At 36.4% G+C, this 16,208-nt stretch overlaps 1 protein-coding gene across 1 annotated transcript in view; it reads left to right on the top strand.

The window, feature by feature from the left end:
• Window positions 1-16,208, top strand: part of LOC135215411 (titin-like) — a 499,003-nt gene that overhangs the window by 126,278 nt on the left and 356,517 nt on the right. Inside the window, 1 exon segment of the mRNA XM_064250021.1 lies at window positions 5,150-5,340. Coding sequence (XP_064106091.1) covers window positions 5,150-5,340 — 191 coding nt within the window.

The raw sequence follows: 16,208 nt of genomic DNA, 5'->3' as shown, positions 1-16,208 counted from the left end.
TTCAGACCATAATGTCATAGAATTAACAGTTCATTCCAAAGCAAGTGAAAATAGAGATAAGCAAGAAATGAAAAAGTGGGAAGGATATGGAAAATACAACGTTCTACAGTTAAAAAATAAAATAAAATGGTCAGAAACTTTAATGAAGAATTAAACAAAGATTGGGATAACATTTCGTAAGTGATGACATAAGGGTAAATACGGAGATATTATATAAAATATTGGAGAAAAATAATGGAAAAAATATATACCGAAGAAGAAAAGTAAACATCATTCATGCATACCAAGAGACAGAAGGATCTTGTTCCAGAAAATCAGAAAGTGGAAAAAAGTCTTGCAAAAGAAAAAAATGCATGGAAAGTTATAGAACTAAAAAGTAAGATAGAAAATGCAGAACAAAAGATTATACAATCAAAAGAAAATGAAAAACGGGACGTGGAAGAAAAAACCCTATTAAATATCAAGCAAATTCCCAAACTATTATACTCATATGCGAAGAAGATGAATAAAAGAAGAATAGAAATAGGCCCTCTGAGAATTGAAGGGAGATTAACGAATGAAAAAAAGGAAATTTGCAACATACTGGCAGAACGATATAAGAGAGAATTCACCCTAGAATAGATAATGAAGATAATGATATAGAAGTAAGGGACGAAAATAGTGAATATTTAGCTGACATAGAAATTAATGAAGCTGATATTGTGCAGGCAATTAATGAAATTATACACACAAAAATGGAGCTGCTGCAGGGCCGGATGGAGTCCTGCTATTTTGTTAAAGAAAGTAGTTCATTCTATCGCAAAGCCACTTGCAATATTATTAAGACAAAGTGTAGATACAGGCAAGATTTATGATGAGCACAAATTAGCATATATCACCCCTACTTTCAAAAGTGGATCAAGACTAGAGGCAAGTAATTATAGGCCTGTGAGTCTAACATCACATATATGAAAGTGTATGAAAGGGTAATGAAGAAAAATATTATGAAACATTTAATAAAAAATAATTTGTTTAATATAGGACAACACGGTTTTCGCTACCCGGGAAAAAGTTTGTACACAAAGTCCCCCCCCACCCAACTGTTAGTCCACCGTGAGAACATATTCAAAAATATGAAAAGCGGAAATGAAAACAGATGTGGTTTATCTAGACTTGCAAAAGCTTTTGACAAAGTAGACCATAATATATTAGCAAGAAAATTAGAAAACACAATAATCGTTGGATAAAGTAGGAAGATGGTTAAAAGAATTTTTACACAACAGAAAAACATATGTTATTGCAAACGATTGAGAAATCGGATGAAACCAAGGTAATATCCGGTGTGCACCAAGGTACGGTGCTAGCTGCAATATTGTTTGTTATTATGATGAAGACATAGACAGTAATGTTAAGGATTCGGTAGTGAGTAGTTTCGCTGATGACACAAGAATAAGTAGAGAAATTACTTGTGATGAAGATAGGAACGCTCTACAAAGAGACCTTAACAAAGATATGATTGGGCAGAGGTAAATAGGATGGTATTTAACTCTGATAAATTTGAATCAATAAATTATGGAGACAGAGAAGGAAAGCTATATGCATATAGGGACCTAATAATGAGACAATCTACAAATAAGGAAGCAGTTAAAGACCTTGGTGTGATGATGAATAGGAAACATGTTATGCAATGATCAAATAGCAATTCTGTTGGCAAAATGTAAAGCAAAAATGGGAATGTTGTTACGGCACTTCAAAAAACAAGAAAAGCTGAACACATGGGATTATTGCTTCATTATAAAAATAAACAGGTATGTTTCGTAGGTCCACGCTTGAATATTGCAACATAATGATAGGTGCCCGTACCCCAACTCTCAAAAAGGCATATTGCTACAAATTAGAGAGTTGTACAAAGGTCCTTTACAAGCTAGAATAGAAGAAAGTTAAGGACCTAGACTACTGGGAAAGACTACAATCCTTAAAATTATATAGTCTAGAAAGGAGAAAGAGAACGCTACATGATAATTCAGGCATGGAAACAGATAGAAGGAATACAGAAAATATCATGGAACTAAAAATATCAGAAAGAGCAAGCAGAGGTAGATTAATAGTGCCCAAAACTATACCAGGAAAAATAAGGAAAGCACACAGGACATTAATCCACTACGGCACCAGCATCGATAATGCAGCGTCTATTCAATGCGTTGCCAGCTCATCTGAGGAATATAGGAGTGAGCGTAGATGTGTTTTAAGATAAGCTCGACAAATATCTAAACTGCATCCCAGACCATCCAAGATTGGAAGATGCAAAATATACCGGAAGATGTACTAGCAACTCTCTGGTAGACATTAGAGGCGCCTCACAACTGAGGGACCTGGGGCAACCCGAACGAACTGTAAGGTCTGTAAGGTAAAGGCTCTCTCTCTCTCTTCTCTCTCTCTCTCTCTCTCTCTCTCTCTCTCAGACAGACCACGATGGATTAATTGAGACTCTCTCTCTCTCTCCTCCTCTCTCTCTCTCTCTCTCAGACAGACACGATGGATTATTGAGCTCTCTCTCTTTCTCTCTCTCCTCTCTCTCTCTCCTCTCTCCTCTCTCTCTCATACAGACACGATGGTATTAATTGAGACTCTCTCTCTCTCTCTCTCTCTTCTCTCTCTCGACAGACTGCGATGGATTATTTGAGATTCTTCTTCTCTCCTCTCTCTCTCTCTCTCTCTCTCTCTCTCTTGACAGACACGATGGATTAATTGAGCCTCTCTCTCTCTCTCTCTCTATCGCTCTCCTCTCTATCTCTCTCAGACAGACACGATCGGATTAATTGAGACTTCTCTCTCTCCTCTCTCTCTCTCTCTCTCTCTCAGACAAGGAACCGATCGATTCATTGAGACACTCTCTCCATCTCTCGTCTCTCTCTCTCTCTCTCTCTCTCTCTCTCTCAGACAACACGATGATTAATGACTCTCTCTCTCTCTCCCTCTATATATAATCTCTCTCTCTCTCTCTCTCTCTTCAGACAGACGACGATTGATTACTTGAGATTCTCTCTCTCTCTCTCTCTCTCTCTCAGCCAGACACAATGATTAATTGAGACTCTCTCTCTCTCTCTCTCCTCTCTCTCTCTCTCTCTCTCTCTCTCCTCGCTCTCTCTCTCTCAGACAGACACGATGGATTATTGGATTCTCTCTCTCTCTCTCTCTCTCCTCTCACAGACACGATGGATTATTGAGACTCTCTCTCTCTCTCTCTCTCTCTCTCTCTCTCTCTCTCTCTCTCCTCTCTCCTCTCTCTCAGACGACACGATGGATTAATTGAGACCTCTCTCTCTCTCTCTCTCTCGACAGACACATACACGATGGTTAATTGAGACTCTCTTTCTCTCTCTCTCGCTCTCTCTCTCTCCTCTCTCTCTCTCAGACAGTCAGTATGGATTGATTTAGATTCTCCTCTCTTTCTTCTCTCTCTCTCTCTCTCTGATCGATACGATGGATTAATTGAGACTCTCTCTTCTATCTATATCTCTGAAGATACGATGATTAATTGAGACTCTCTCTCTCTCTCTCTCTCTCTCTCTCTCCCTCTCTCTCTCTCTCTCTCTCTCTCTCATACAGACCAGACACGATGGATTGATTTGATACTCTCTCTCTCTCTCTCTCTCTCTCTCTCTCTCTCTCATCTCAGACAGACACAGACACGATTGATTAATGGAGACTCTCTCTCTCTCTCTCTCTTCTCTCTTCTCTCAGACAGACCGTGGATTGATTGGAAGGGGGGAATTTTTTCCCCCCCCCCACCCCTCTCCTCTCTTCTCTCTCTCGTCTCTCTCTCTCTCTCTCTCTCTCTCTCATCTCTCTCTCTCAGACAGACCGATGGATTAATTGAGACTCTCTCCTCTCTCTCTCTCTCTCTCTCTCTCCTCTCTCTCTCCTCTCTCTCAGACAGCCACGATGATTTGATTGAGATTCTCTCTCTCTCTCCGTCTCTCTTTTCTCTCTCTCTCTGATAGATACTAATGGATTAATTGAGAACTCTCTCTCTCTCTCCTCTCTCTCTGTGACAGTCGATGGATTAATTGAGACTCTCTCTCTCTCTCTCTCTCTCTCTCCTCCTCTCTCTCTCTCTCATCTCTCTCTCTCAGACGACGACACGATGATTAATTGAGACTCCTCTCTCTCTCTCTGCTGTGCGTCTCTGCTCAGACACGATGAATCTAGATTTTGTCTGTCTGTCTGTCTCTATCCCACACACAAGATGGATTCACTGAGCTACTGTCACACACATACGTACGCACAGGTTGGAATAATTGAAATTCTCTCTCTCTCTGCTTTGCATTCTGTCCGGTTCTTTGCATCTTGTTCCCTTTGTTCGCTTTCCTCTTTCTCCGAATTCCCCCATTTTTTATATTCTGAAAAAATTTTGTTTTTTGGGCAACCACGTGAGAGTCGCTGCTGTAGTTCAACTGTTAAAGGATGATATGGTAATAGCAACCTTCCTCCCACAAATTTTCAATGTTTTTTTTTCCAATGAATTGCACAAATTCCTTTCATGTCAGTTTACCCCATAAAAATTCCTTAGCTCTGCAGAAATACCTTGTTTCCTTTGACCTGATTTTGTGATTTTATTTGATTTTACATTAAAACCATTGTTTAATTTGCATGAAGAATTAGTAGGGTTCATGACGAATGTTTTAGATATATTTTTTACCTCCTTAATTTTGACGTTACGTAGATATTCCACTAAGCAGCAGTTCATCTGATAAGGAGTATTTTTATATAACTACATTTAGGTGAAGTCCTTTTCTGGTTATTGTTTTACTTATTTCAATACAATATAATTATGGATGTTTATAAACGTCTTTTGTTAACTTTGACTTGCTGTTGTTGGCATGGTTTTTTTCTATTTTTTGGATATTCGTCAAATGAACCTATAACCGGTTTTATTATGCTTTATATTAATTCTTTCATTCTACTGAATGGCTAATTTTAGTTATTTTCTTCATGCTTCTTTCTTCCAACTTTTCACCAGTCTGTGTCTTACATTGTCATGGTCTTTTCGGGCCTGGGCTAGGTAAAGCTATTTAGTTTTCCGACCAAGAGCCCTTCATCTAACGCAAAATATCTTCGCCTGCCCATAACTTGTTGGACGATTTACAAATGCCTTCCCTTTCCACAGCACTTGGAACGCTTGGACAACCTCTGCGCCGGCCTAGTCGAGAAGATGAGCGGTCGGCACGTCGGTCAGAACGGGGAAATGAGGTCCCTTCTGACCGCCAGAGACAGGCTCTTGAGGGAGATCGGTCGGAATGTTCGCCTGGGAAAACTCCTGAAGGAGAGGCTGCTGGATCCGTTGGTTCCTAATTACAGGTCAGTCCTTGTCAAGTGTACTTCCTTCCGGGGGTTTACTACTGATTTTGTAATAGCCTTTATATATCCCTCCTCCTCCAAATGGAAAAAGGAGAAGTTATATATATATATATATATATATATATATATATATATATATATACACACACATACACACACACACACACACACACACACATATATATATATATATATATATATATATATATATATAGTATATTGTATATTAGACTGTATTTTTCGAAATACAAAGTAGTTTGATAAACAGTGAGCTTTCGACCGTTAGCACGACTGTCCTCTTCAGCCAACTGAATAAAAATGCATGTTGTTTCTCTTAAGGAGACAAATTGAATTTTTTGTGACAGTCCCAGATATATATAATATATTATATTAATTATATATATATTGTATATAATATATATATATATATATATATGCATCTGAAAATTGTTATAGCCTAGTGGTCATGACACCAGCAATAGAAACAGGTTTTGATTCTTGATTCCTCGGTTAGACTGAACGATTTAAACACGTTCTCATGAAACCTATTATGCATCTGTTGACATGCAGTGAATGTAGCAGCTGGATTTAAGCTAATTGTTGTGGAGCATGGGTTTGGCAACCTTATCCCAAACTAATTCGGGAGAACAAGGTGGTTAACACCTGGAGTCAGCCCTTTTGGCGAAAAGATGTGTTGGTGGTAAAAAGACCATATTTATGCTCTATTTCCTTTCATTTAGTTCCCTGCTTCCATAAATAAGGTCTGTAAGACAAGTAGACAGATAATGTCGGCAGAGCCGAGGATGAAGTTAAGGCGAAGGAGTATGACATCATCACCTGTTTCCCGTAACAGGATGCCTCACTTCCGGTGTTCGTTAATTCACAAAAAATTGCTAAATTTTATTTCTCTCCCTCGACGAGGGGAAGCTGAGAGGGGTTCATGAGAGTTACGCAAATTATGAGTTTTAAGAGGTATAGAGTTGTATGTGAGGGATGGGGTGTCGGCTAGAGAGAAATATATGTCATCTTATCATATTCAGTTGCTTGGTCACTCTCCTTTAGAATGCTTAAGAGAGAGTAAGGGACTTACATTGATTTTAGTAGCATATCTAAGTGTTAAAGGCAGTAGAATGGAGAACGTATTGCCATTTTTAGCCCAGCTCCCCATCTCACCCTCCACCCCCCACAAAATCAAAAAACGAGGAAGGAGGAAGTTGGAACTTACTATGAAGGAATTCAAAAGACCTGCCTCTTAAAAGATTCAGGAGAGAAAGAAGCATGAGAATGTTGATTCAAATGGCAACAGTTTTATCTATGGTCGTTTATCACGGAAATTCTGTCGTGGGCGCAAGACAAAAGAAGTAGCCTCATTCAAATAATTCCATCATTCATACGAAGCTGAGGTGAGATGTTTTAGCTAGGATTAGCTGCTAATTTTTCAGTATCAATTTAAAATAAAGTATGTAATATTGTAATATACTGTCGAACAGTACTTCAGAATAAAGACATAAAGGGTTTAACTAAGCAGAAAATACCTCAAAACGATGCATATTCTGTCTTGATGACTCTGTCACAAAATGACACGCTTTCTTCCTAGGCTAATATTCTGTCTCACATGACATAACTTTTGCTAGGATGAGGAAGCAGGCTTTCAATGATGCATTTTTCCAAGTGATAAATCTGTCTCAGAATGACACATATCCCTCAGGTGTTGAAGAATGTGCCATAAAATGAGAGATTTTCCTCACGGTTGAACACGGTCTCAAGAGTATGCGTGTTGAATTCTTGTGTGATTTTTAGGACCCAGTTGACTACCATTAATTATAAAAGATCGACGCGCCTCATAAACAAGACATATTTCTTCTTAAGATTTATATTCATACACTGCAGAAATAGGGGCCGTTTTGGGTCAGTGAGGATACCTAAGTCATTAAAGTCCTGAGCATCTGATATGTTTAAACATTCTAAACCACATTATCACTTTTGTCTTGATGAAGTAGACAAACTTTTAAGCTATGATTATTTCCATTCTCATATTCGCAATTAGGTTTTTTTCCTGTTGCAGTTCCTGTGACTTTTTATTGTAATTTGTGTTCCTTCAATTATATTATTATTATTATTATTATTATTATTATTATTATTATTATTATTATTATTATTATTATTCAAATGTACTCAGGATATTGGCAGGTGTAACCTTTCGTATTATATGAAAGATGACGATAAACTTAGAGGGAGACCAATATTAATATTTTCAAGTCCACGACGCTTGCAGGTTTAATTCTTTGTTCCTGAGTTTATGTAGGCTTCCGGACATTGACCCTTTGGTTTTATAGTTAAAATAATACAAAGATGTTGTGTTTTGTGAAACCTAAATGCAGAACAATACACTTATGGAAGAACAAATCTCAGAGAAATGGAATGTATGGAGGAGAACGACTTTTTTATTACATCGGTTTCAGGAATAAAACTATTGTAAATTTTGTTGTACACAAAAAATTTCGAGAACATCCGAAACGGAATTGTCAGTTCTCTTGGTCCAGACACTAAAAATTTTAAGAACGTCAGAGACAAACTCTCATATCTGTTAAACACAAAGCATATAATGCCATAACTTCAGAGATTAACTGGCATGACCCATGGAAATAAAAATATTAAATTCTGGGTTATTGATTCAGAATATTAAGTATTTTCGTATACATAGCCTAAGCATTAATTTGAGTGACTTCAATACTACAAGAACCTCAGTAGACTGAAAGTATATATATATATATATATATATTATATATATATATATATATATATATACTATATATATCTATATACGACATGTACCTGGCCTGATATATATATATATATACTATATATATATATACGTATATATAATATTGAGGTACGACATAGTACCTGGCTTCTATATATATATATAATATATAGTATTATATTATATATATTATATATATATATTACGTATAATAATAATATGAGGGACACCTGGCTTGCATATGTATATACCTATATATATATATATATATATATAGATATATATATATATATATATATATATATATATATATATATATATACTATATAATGTAACCACATTAAGCTCAGAAAAGGGTGCTTTCCTTTGAGTAAAGGAATTTGGGTTATTGGAATAGAAATTTAATTTTAGCACTTCAGCAAAGGGATAATAGTAGTCTTATGTAAGAATATTAAATAACACTGAATTTAGGTTTGGTCCAACGGGTTGAAGCCCCCTCCGATAAAAATGTACTGATATAGAGTTTGCAACAGAATGATTGAGAAATATGACCATCTATTAACTCCAGTGTACTTTGTTTTTTTTTTTTTTTTTTTTTTTTTTTTTTTTTTTTTTTTATTTTTTTTTTTTTTTGTTTTTTTTTTTTTTTTTTTTTTTTACAGCAAAGCTAGATGCTGCGCATACGATTTCAGTATAAAATTCTTTGCAACGATAAACGTTTGAAAATATCAATCGTTCAAATAAAATATGCACTCATCCACTTTCACCTGCCTTATTTCTGTATGTCTTCATCGATTCATTTTGTTATACGCACAAGATGCATTCCACCATGAGCTACTAATGTTCGATGAAGCCCGAGTACAGCAAAATTTTACGGGCGAAAGAATGTTGAATTTGAGAGAGAGAGAGAGAGACGCCAGGAGTGGAGAGAAAGAGAGAGGAAGGGAGAGAAGAGGAAGACGAGAGAGAGATGATTGATGAGAGAGAGAGAGAGAGAGAGAGATATTGAAGGTGCAGGTGAACAAAATAATGGTTTAGTAGAGATATATGCTGTATAGCAATTGTGCCAGGTAGAGAAATGGTGGCTATCAGTGAAGTGAAAGTATGTGTGTCATATTATGCGAGGAATTGCTGAAAGGCAGCATTATTGTCATGGATAAGAGGCGAAATATATATAAGAATAAATCTCAGACTTCAGTAGATGTGTCGTGTAGTCTTTATTTTACAATTACAAAAGAGAATGTTATTTTGATATCTTGTTATTTTTGTTGTAGTTGTTTATTCAGTGGTTGATTTGGACGACGTAAATAGAACAGGATATTGTTAAATTACGTTCTCAACACATTATAAAAAGTTAAATGGATTAAAAAAAGGAGCCACGAATGGCTGTATATCAAACAGTTGAAAACCTCTTTATCTTGAAAATTTTTATCCTAAGTTAACCTAAAAAAAGAAGTGTGTTGTAAGGAAGTTATCAACCCTTGACAAGTGTTCACACCTGTCTTGCAGGTGTTTGCAATACTGACGGCCGCGGATATTATCGGGACCATTTTGCCCCTTCGTTGATAGCGTCACCTTTGCTTTGAAGTGGATCACTGCTGTGTCTCACTGTGCCTATGTTTGTGTGTAAGCATTTTTGATTGTGCGTGCTTGCTCGCACGCTCTTGTAAATCCGTATGCAGTGTAGGAATAGTATTACACTTGCACCGTAGTATCTCACCCACAAAAATCTCGGGTCAGTTTGAATGTGGGTTTCGGGTATAGATAGTGAATGCTAACGGTTATTTTAAAATTCCCCTTCACCTGCAAATGAAGCCTTAAAATGCATATGTTTATAGACCATTTTCTGCTCAAAATTACAGGTTCTTTCATTTCCCAAAATAATTGCATAAACTCGTGTTTCACCCCATATATATAGTATATATATATATATAATATATATATATATATATATATATATATATATATATATATATATATATATATATATATATATATACATATATATATATATATATATATATATAATATATATTATATATATATACATATATATATGTATATATATATATATATATTATATATATCATATATAATATATATATATATATACATATATATATGATATATTATTTATAATGTATATATATATATATATATTTATATATAATATATATATATATATATAATAATATATTATATAATTGTGTGTGTGTGGTTAGAGAAAGAAGTACGTGAGAGCTGTCGTGATGAACTATCTACTTGATGCATGTCGAGTACGGAGGGCTGAAACGATGAGGAATCCGGAGGTAAAGGGAAGTTGGAGCAAAAACTATCACAGGTGAACAGATGCATCAGACTATTTTGAGACAGGTTAGTCACACGGATTGATTAGGGGGGGGGGGGTTGGATAGGGTGGTAGTACCATGGGGAAAAAGAATATCGGGAAAGTTTGATCGGATTTTATGACAGAAGTGTCAGAAAAAAAAGTCATTAATATTCAGAGCCTGAGTGTTTATGTGGGCTAGCCGAAGTGCATTAGTGTGTAGAGGGGTCGACGCGTCGCTGATGATACTTTGCAAGTTTATGAAAGGGTTGATGTGAATGTCTTTAGCCTTAATTAATCTGTTGGATCATAAATTCCTCTGGGCTCAGATTGTTCCTGTAAGCGATAAAAAGCATAGGAATAGTCCGGTAAATTTTAGAATCCGCTCACCTCGGAAAAGAGCCCCGGGTTCGATGCTTCATAGAGGCAAACCGATTTACTTGTGGTAATGTAGACCCACTGCGCCTCTGGTGACCTCATCAGTGAATTATGTATTTGGTAGTTAGTTGACTAGAGCAGGTAGAGACAGGGCAGGGAAGTGTATAGGACTAGCACTCATCCGAAAAGAGTTTTTGAGGACTGAATGTTAAAACCATCTGGAAGAACATATACATATTCAAATGTATATATTATATTATATATATATCATATTATATTGATATATATATATATAAATATATAACTAATTTATAATATCTATATATATAGATATATATATTATATATATATATATATATATATATATATTGGGTAGTGCTTGAAGGGCTTCTCTTTCCAATTTTCAGCAACTGACGGGGGGGTGAATTTACAAAGTTGTAAACCCCTCGCCTTGTGGTGGTCACCCGTTCAAGTACTGAGCTAACCGTACGTTGTATAACAAACTTGCATATCGAACGTGTGTGTATATTTATTCTGATGAGCGCTGACGTGAGTACCGCTGCAGGCGTTACAGTGCCCCTAATTAGGTAACCATTCCCTCTGATACCCAGTAGATCCCGTTGGAGTCCTGGACATGTAAGCTAACACTGCATAAACAGGCGGACGGGGATGAATGTAAATAGACATCGTTAAGGGTGCGTGAGTATAAAGAGGTGATTGCATTCATTAAACATATGAGACCTGTGACCCTTCCCCCCCACCACCTTTCTCTCTCTCTCTCTCTCTCTCTCTCTCAGTTTTAAGTTTCTTGTTTTGCAATTAATTTTTTTTATTGAAGATCTCAAGTTGACCTCAAACACACACACACACACACACACACACACACACAAATATAAATATATATATATATATATATATATATATATATATATATATATATATATATATATGGTCAAAATCGGCCTAGGTTCGAATCTTGGCTGGTAGAGATGCTTTTGTCAATCAAAAATCCCCTTTGGGTGTAAGTTATTGCAAGGTTCAGGGAACTCGATACCAGACAATACTGGTGGCTTAATATTTGTGAATAGAAAAAATGACTTGTGTTTTAGTGGCAAGACTTCATATTGAACAGATTGTGTTTTCCTAGAATTGTGTTCTTTACGAGGACACTTCTCCCCCAAGACCCGTTCATCCCTTGTCACCACCTTTCACTTTTAACTTAACGCGACGTCGCCTTCGTTACTTGGCACTAAGTCTATCTTTCCCGTTCGTGACCTGAACATTTGGTTTTCATAATTTACCCTTTCTCGCAAAATTTCTTTTTGTTTCTGTAGAATCATCGTCGGTATTTTTGTAGTATTTTATTTATTTATTTTTTTATTTTTTTTGGTAGATTTGCTGCACGTCCTGAGGTCGACAGAACTCTCCTTAATCTTGTGTTTTTCTGTTTATACCTTAAATGCTCCTCACTATACAGTTTTCCCTAACATTCATATAAAGGATGCCTTCCCTGTTCCTAAATATTCATATAAAGTACACCTTCACCATTAACAAATATTCATATAAAGAAGCTTCCCTGACTCAGCGCATAAACAAGCCGTTTTCAGGTAGAAGTTTATCTCACACTTTATACTATATCCATTTTTAAAATGAGAATTTTTACGGTTAACATCTGCATTTTTACTACAAGACTCATTTCCCCTCCATCTGTAACTTTTTCCCATCTTCGTTAAATTCCCCCTACTTCTTATCGTTCTGAATTTGAATACCCTCCGCTATCAGGGGAAACTCCCCACTGCCGCTAATTTTACCCCATCTCTATTTACCCGCTGTCATCCGAATGCTATTACATTGACTCGGGATTCGTCCGCGTCTGTTGGAATCGTACTATGCCCACTAGCATTAATTGGACTTTAAATTTAATCCCGAATCTGCGTATTCGTTTCGTGAATATTTTGGGATCGTATGATTAAATTAATCATAGGATTTATTTAAATCCCTGAAGTTTTCAGTTTCAGATGATGGTGGCACTTCGGCGTCTTTGATTTGAATGGTTGCCTATCTGAGGTTCTAGTTAATGTTAAAAGTTGCGTGTAACGTATACATCATACTCAGAACATTAACGTAGGATTTGTATACCATAAAGAAAAGAGCTATTTGTAGAGGAAGTCGCGGTCAGTTCAGAAGTTTCGAACCCGTAATCCTTGGGAAGCTTTAAATGATCAGGTGAAAACGTTCGAGAGAGTGTGTTTAATGGGGAATGAGCTTCCCAAGTGCAGTGCTATAGGTATCCTCGAATGAATACTTATCTACTTACAGTGTAGAGCCTGGAATAACTTGCAGAAGATGAAAAGTCAAGAAACTATTACCTGAAGACATAGAGACGTTAATTCTGCGTGTATTGACGCCCATTGAAAAATTGGGTCATGCTATCATTCAATGATATTACCTCTTGAAGTTCTTGTTCAACTTTATAAGCCATGCAAGAGGAAATTTCTCTTGGAAATGTTATATTCCTGTGAGATTACAGTACGGTATAATGAAATGTAATTGAAATGTTGAATATTTTAATAAGAGTATTTTTAATCTTATAGTTAAACGAATACAAAAATGAATAACACAGCTTTGGAAATTCTTTAATTCTGCAAAGTGGATATATTTGATGCTGAGATATTACTAAATATCGTATATATTAGAAGTACACCTATGTACACCTTGAAAAAATAAATCGAGGAGTGACATTCCTTTGAAAATAACTATCTTCTGTGAGACGAGTAAAAGTGTAAGTAGATACTACAACTAGATCCTAAATATATGTTATGAAGTGCGTGGTCTGTGAACTATTTCGGAGCACGTCCTCTGTCCTCGCAGGTGTTGAAACAGAGCGCATACACCTGTGATTACAGGTGTTACCCCTCCACTAGGGAAAGCCCCCCGGAGTAAGCGGAAGTCTGGAAAGTGAATTTTGAAGGGGGGTCTTGAGGAGTCGTTTCGTATATTTATTTTTGATTTTTAAGAAAAGAAGTTTATATTAATGTTCATCTTAGTGTTACCCTACACGACAGGAAGCTGGGCTTCAAGTTACCCTTTCTCTAATTTAGGAAGACGCGAGTTTATACCTCTCCAATTTAGAAAAATACATTTGATTATCATTTCTCCTTTTTAGAAAAAAAAAAACTGAAGTTAACCTTTTTTTTTAATTAGAAAATCGTAAGTTGCTTATCATCAGAGTAAAATAAAAATGAGTTACCAATTGTTCAGTTTAGATAAACTCAAATTTGTTTTTTGTTCAATTTAAAAAGTTTATTTAGTCCAGTTTAGAAAATTGTAAGTTTCCCTCTGTACAGTATAGAAGAAAATCTACTTACGTATGCATAATGAATATTCAATTTAACTCACTCTCTCACTACTGGCAATTTCGTCTCATTATGACACATTTGCGCATGCCCCAGTCTTCTAAGGTTTGTTGTAAAGTATGAAAAACATATTTTGCAATTTACTTACCGCATTAAACGGTCACGTGGAACTCGTGGGAGTTGATATTCTTACGAAACATCAATATAGCTCGAGGCAGAAACCGTGTTAAAGGGTCAAATAGAGAACCAGGTGTTACCGCTTGAACCTTTTCATGTCGATCTGGGAGTCGGCGGCGCTCAGTATATTAGCAGAATAGCGTTAGTGTGGCAGTGAAATAAAAAAATGTATTCAGACATCTACAGTGTTAGTATTACAGTGCACAAAGATATTGACTGCCTACTTACGGTTCAAAAGCTCTGTAAGTGACTTTCTGTAAGTGACTTCTTAACTGGATGTTTTGGTCGTTTGATCCGCGTGTCACGTTCATTCAATATTTGATATGCTCATATTTTTGTTTCACAAATGGGATTTTTTTTCTTTGTATACTCCAGAACAGTGGCCAGTGCGCCAGTGTCTGTATCTAGCCCAAACCCGAGAAAACAAGAAAAGAAAAAGGGAGGTGGGCGGGGTTCTTAACCACGAAGAGAGCGATAGACGAACTGTCATGTCAACCAAGGCAGGCTTTAAGAGACACGAAAAACGAGAGAGAGAGAGAGAGAGAGAGAGAGAGAGAGAGAGAGAGAGAGAGATTCCCAAAGCCTGGTAACAGAATAAATGAAAATGAGCCAATCTCATTGATGGTACTTTATCTGGCGTGCCAACTGCCAGGGTCAATGACGCCGACCGGACCGATATCCACTGGGCATTCAGTGGTATGAGGAAAAAGCTGGCACGAGTCAAGGAGCAGTGAAGCTGCCCAATGTCTTAAGCCCAGGGCGTACCAAGAGAAACATTGTTCCTAAGTATTGTTTACAAACTATTTGTAAATAGTTTGCAAACGGTTTCGTAATAATGCTTGCGGATTGTTTTCAAATAGTGATTGCAAATTGTTGGGGAAAGTTTACAAATTTCAGCAAACAGTTTAGCAACAACTTGGGAATATTGTTTGCGACCAAATTTTTCTGGTGTGGTCAGAGTTTCTTGGGTTAAGTCTGAGGTAATGTGTGTTCTCCAGTGCGTAAAGGGAGCTTTGCGTGTTTGTGTGGAGTATAAACAAAACACACGGGGACTGGTTGTATTGCCGGTAGAACAACGATCTCGTTTGAAGGTGTTGTTTTGTATCAGGTTTTGCCTTTTTCATATAAATTCATTCTCTCTCTCTCTCTCTCTCTCTCTCTCTCTCTCTCTCTCCTTTATAGCCATACTTGTTTTCTTGGCGTCGTGTTCGTAGTGGACGCCAGTTTATGGTGTATATTGTCCAATCCACGTTTCCCAGGCCACCCCCCCCCCGTCTCTCTCTCTCTCTCTCTCTCTCTCTCTCTCTCTCTCTCTCTCTGTCATGTTCCGTTAATCAAAGAAACATACAACCGTGCTGGTAAGCTTTAATGGAATCTTATTACCATATGTTTTAAGGGAAAATCCTTTACTTCATATTTGCCATGTTTAAATAATTTCATAATACTAGTCTGTAGATGTGAAGTAAAAGCTGAAACATCGAAATTAAATGAATAGTTCTGTAGCAACTGTGGGCACGGCGCAAGGGATATCATGCACAACTTGAACACCTGCGGAATTAGTTCATCTGATATATATATATATAATATATATATATATATATATATATAGTATATATATATAGCATACATATATACATATCAATATCAATATATATATATATATATATATATATATAAATATATACATACATATAATAACAGGACCTTATTTAAACAAGCTCGACATTGTGAACAAGTCTTGGAAAGCTTGTAACATTTGAGATTAAAATCTTCGTTAGGAACAATCCTGTTTAAATGAGCCTCTATTATTCTTTGCATGAGTGTGTGACAATATAGTAACCTTTTTACGTGATATATATGAATGCTG

The sequence above is a fragment of the Macrobrachium nipponense genome, chromosome 19, assembly GCF_015104395.2.
Source record: "Macrobrachium nipponense isolate FS-2020 chromosome 19, ASM1510439v2, whole genome shotgun sequence".
Classification (NCBI taxonomy): domain Eukaryota; kingdom Metazoa; phylum Arthropoda; class Malacostraca; order Decapoda; family Palaemonidae; genus Macrobrachium; species Macrobrachium nipponense.
This window is presented reverse-complemented; position numbering and strand designations above follow the sequence as displayed.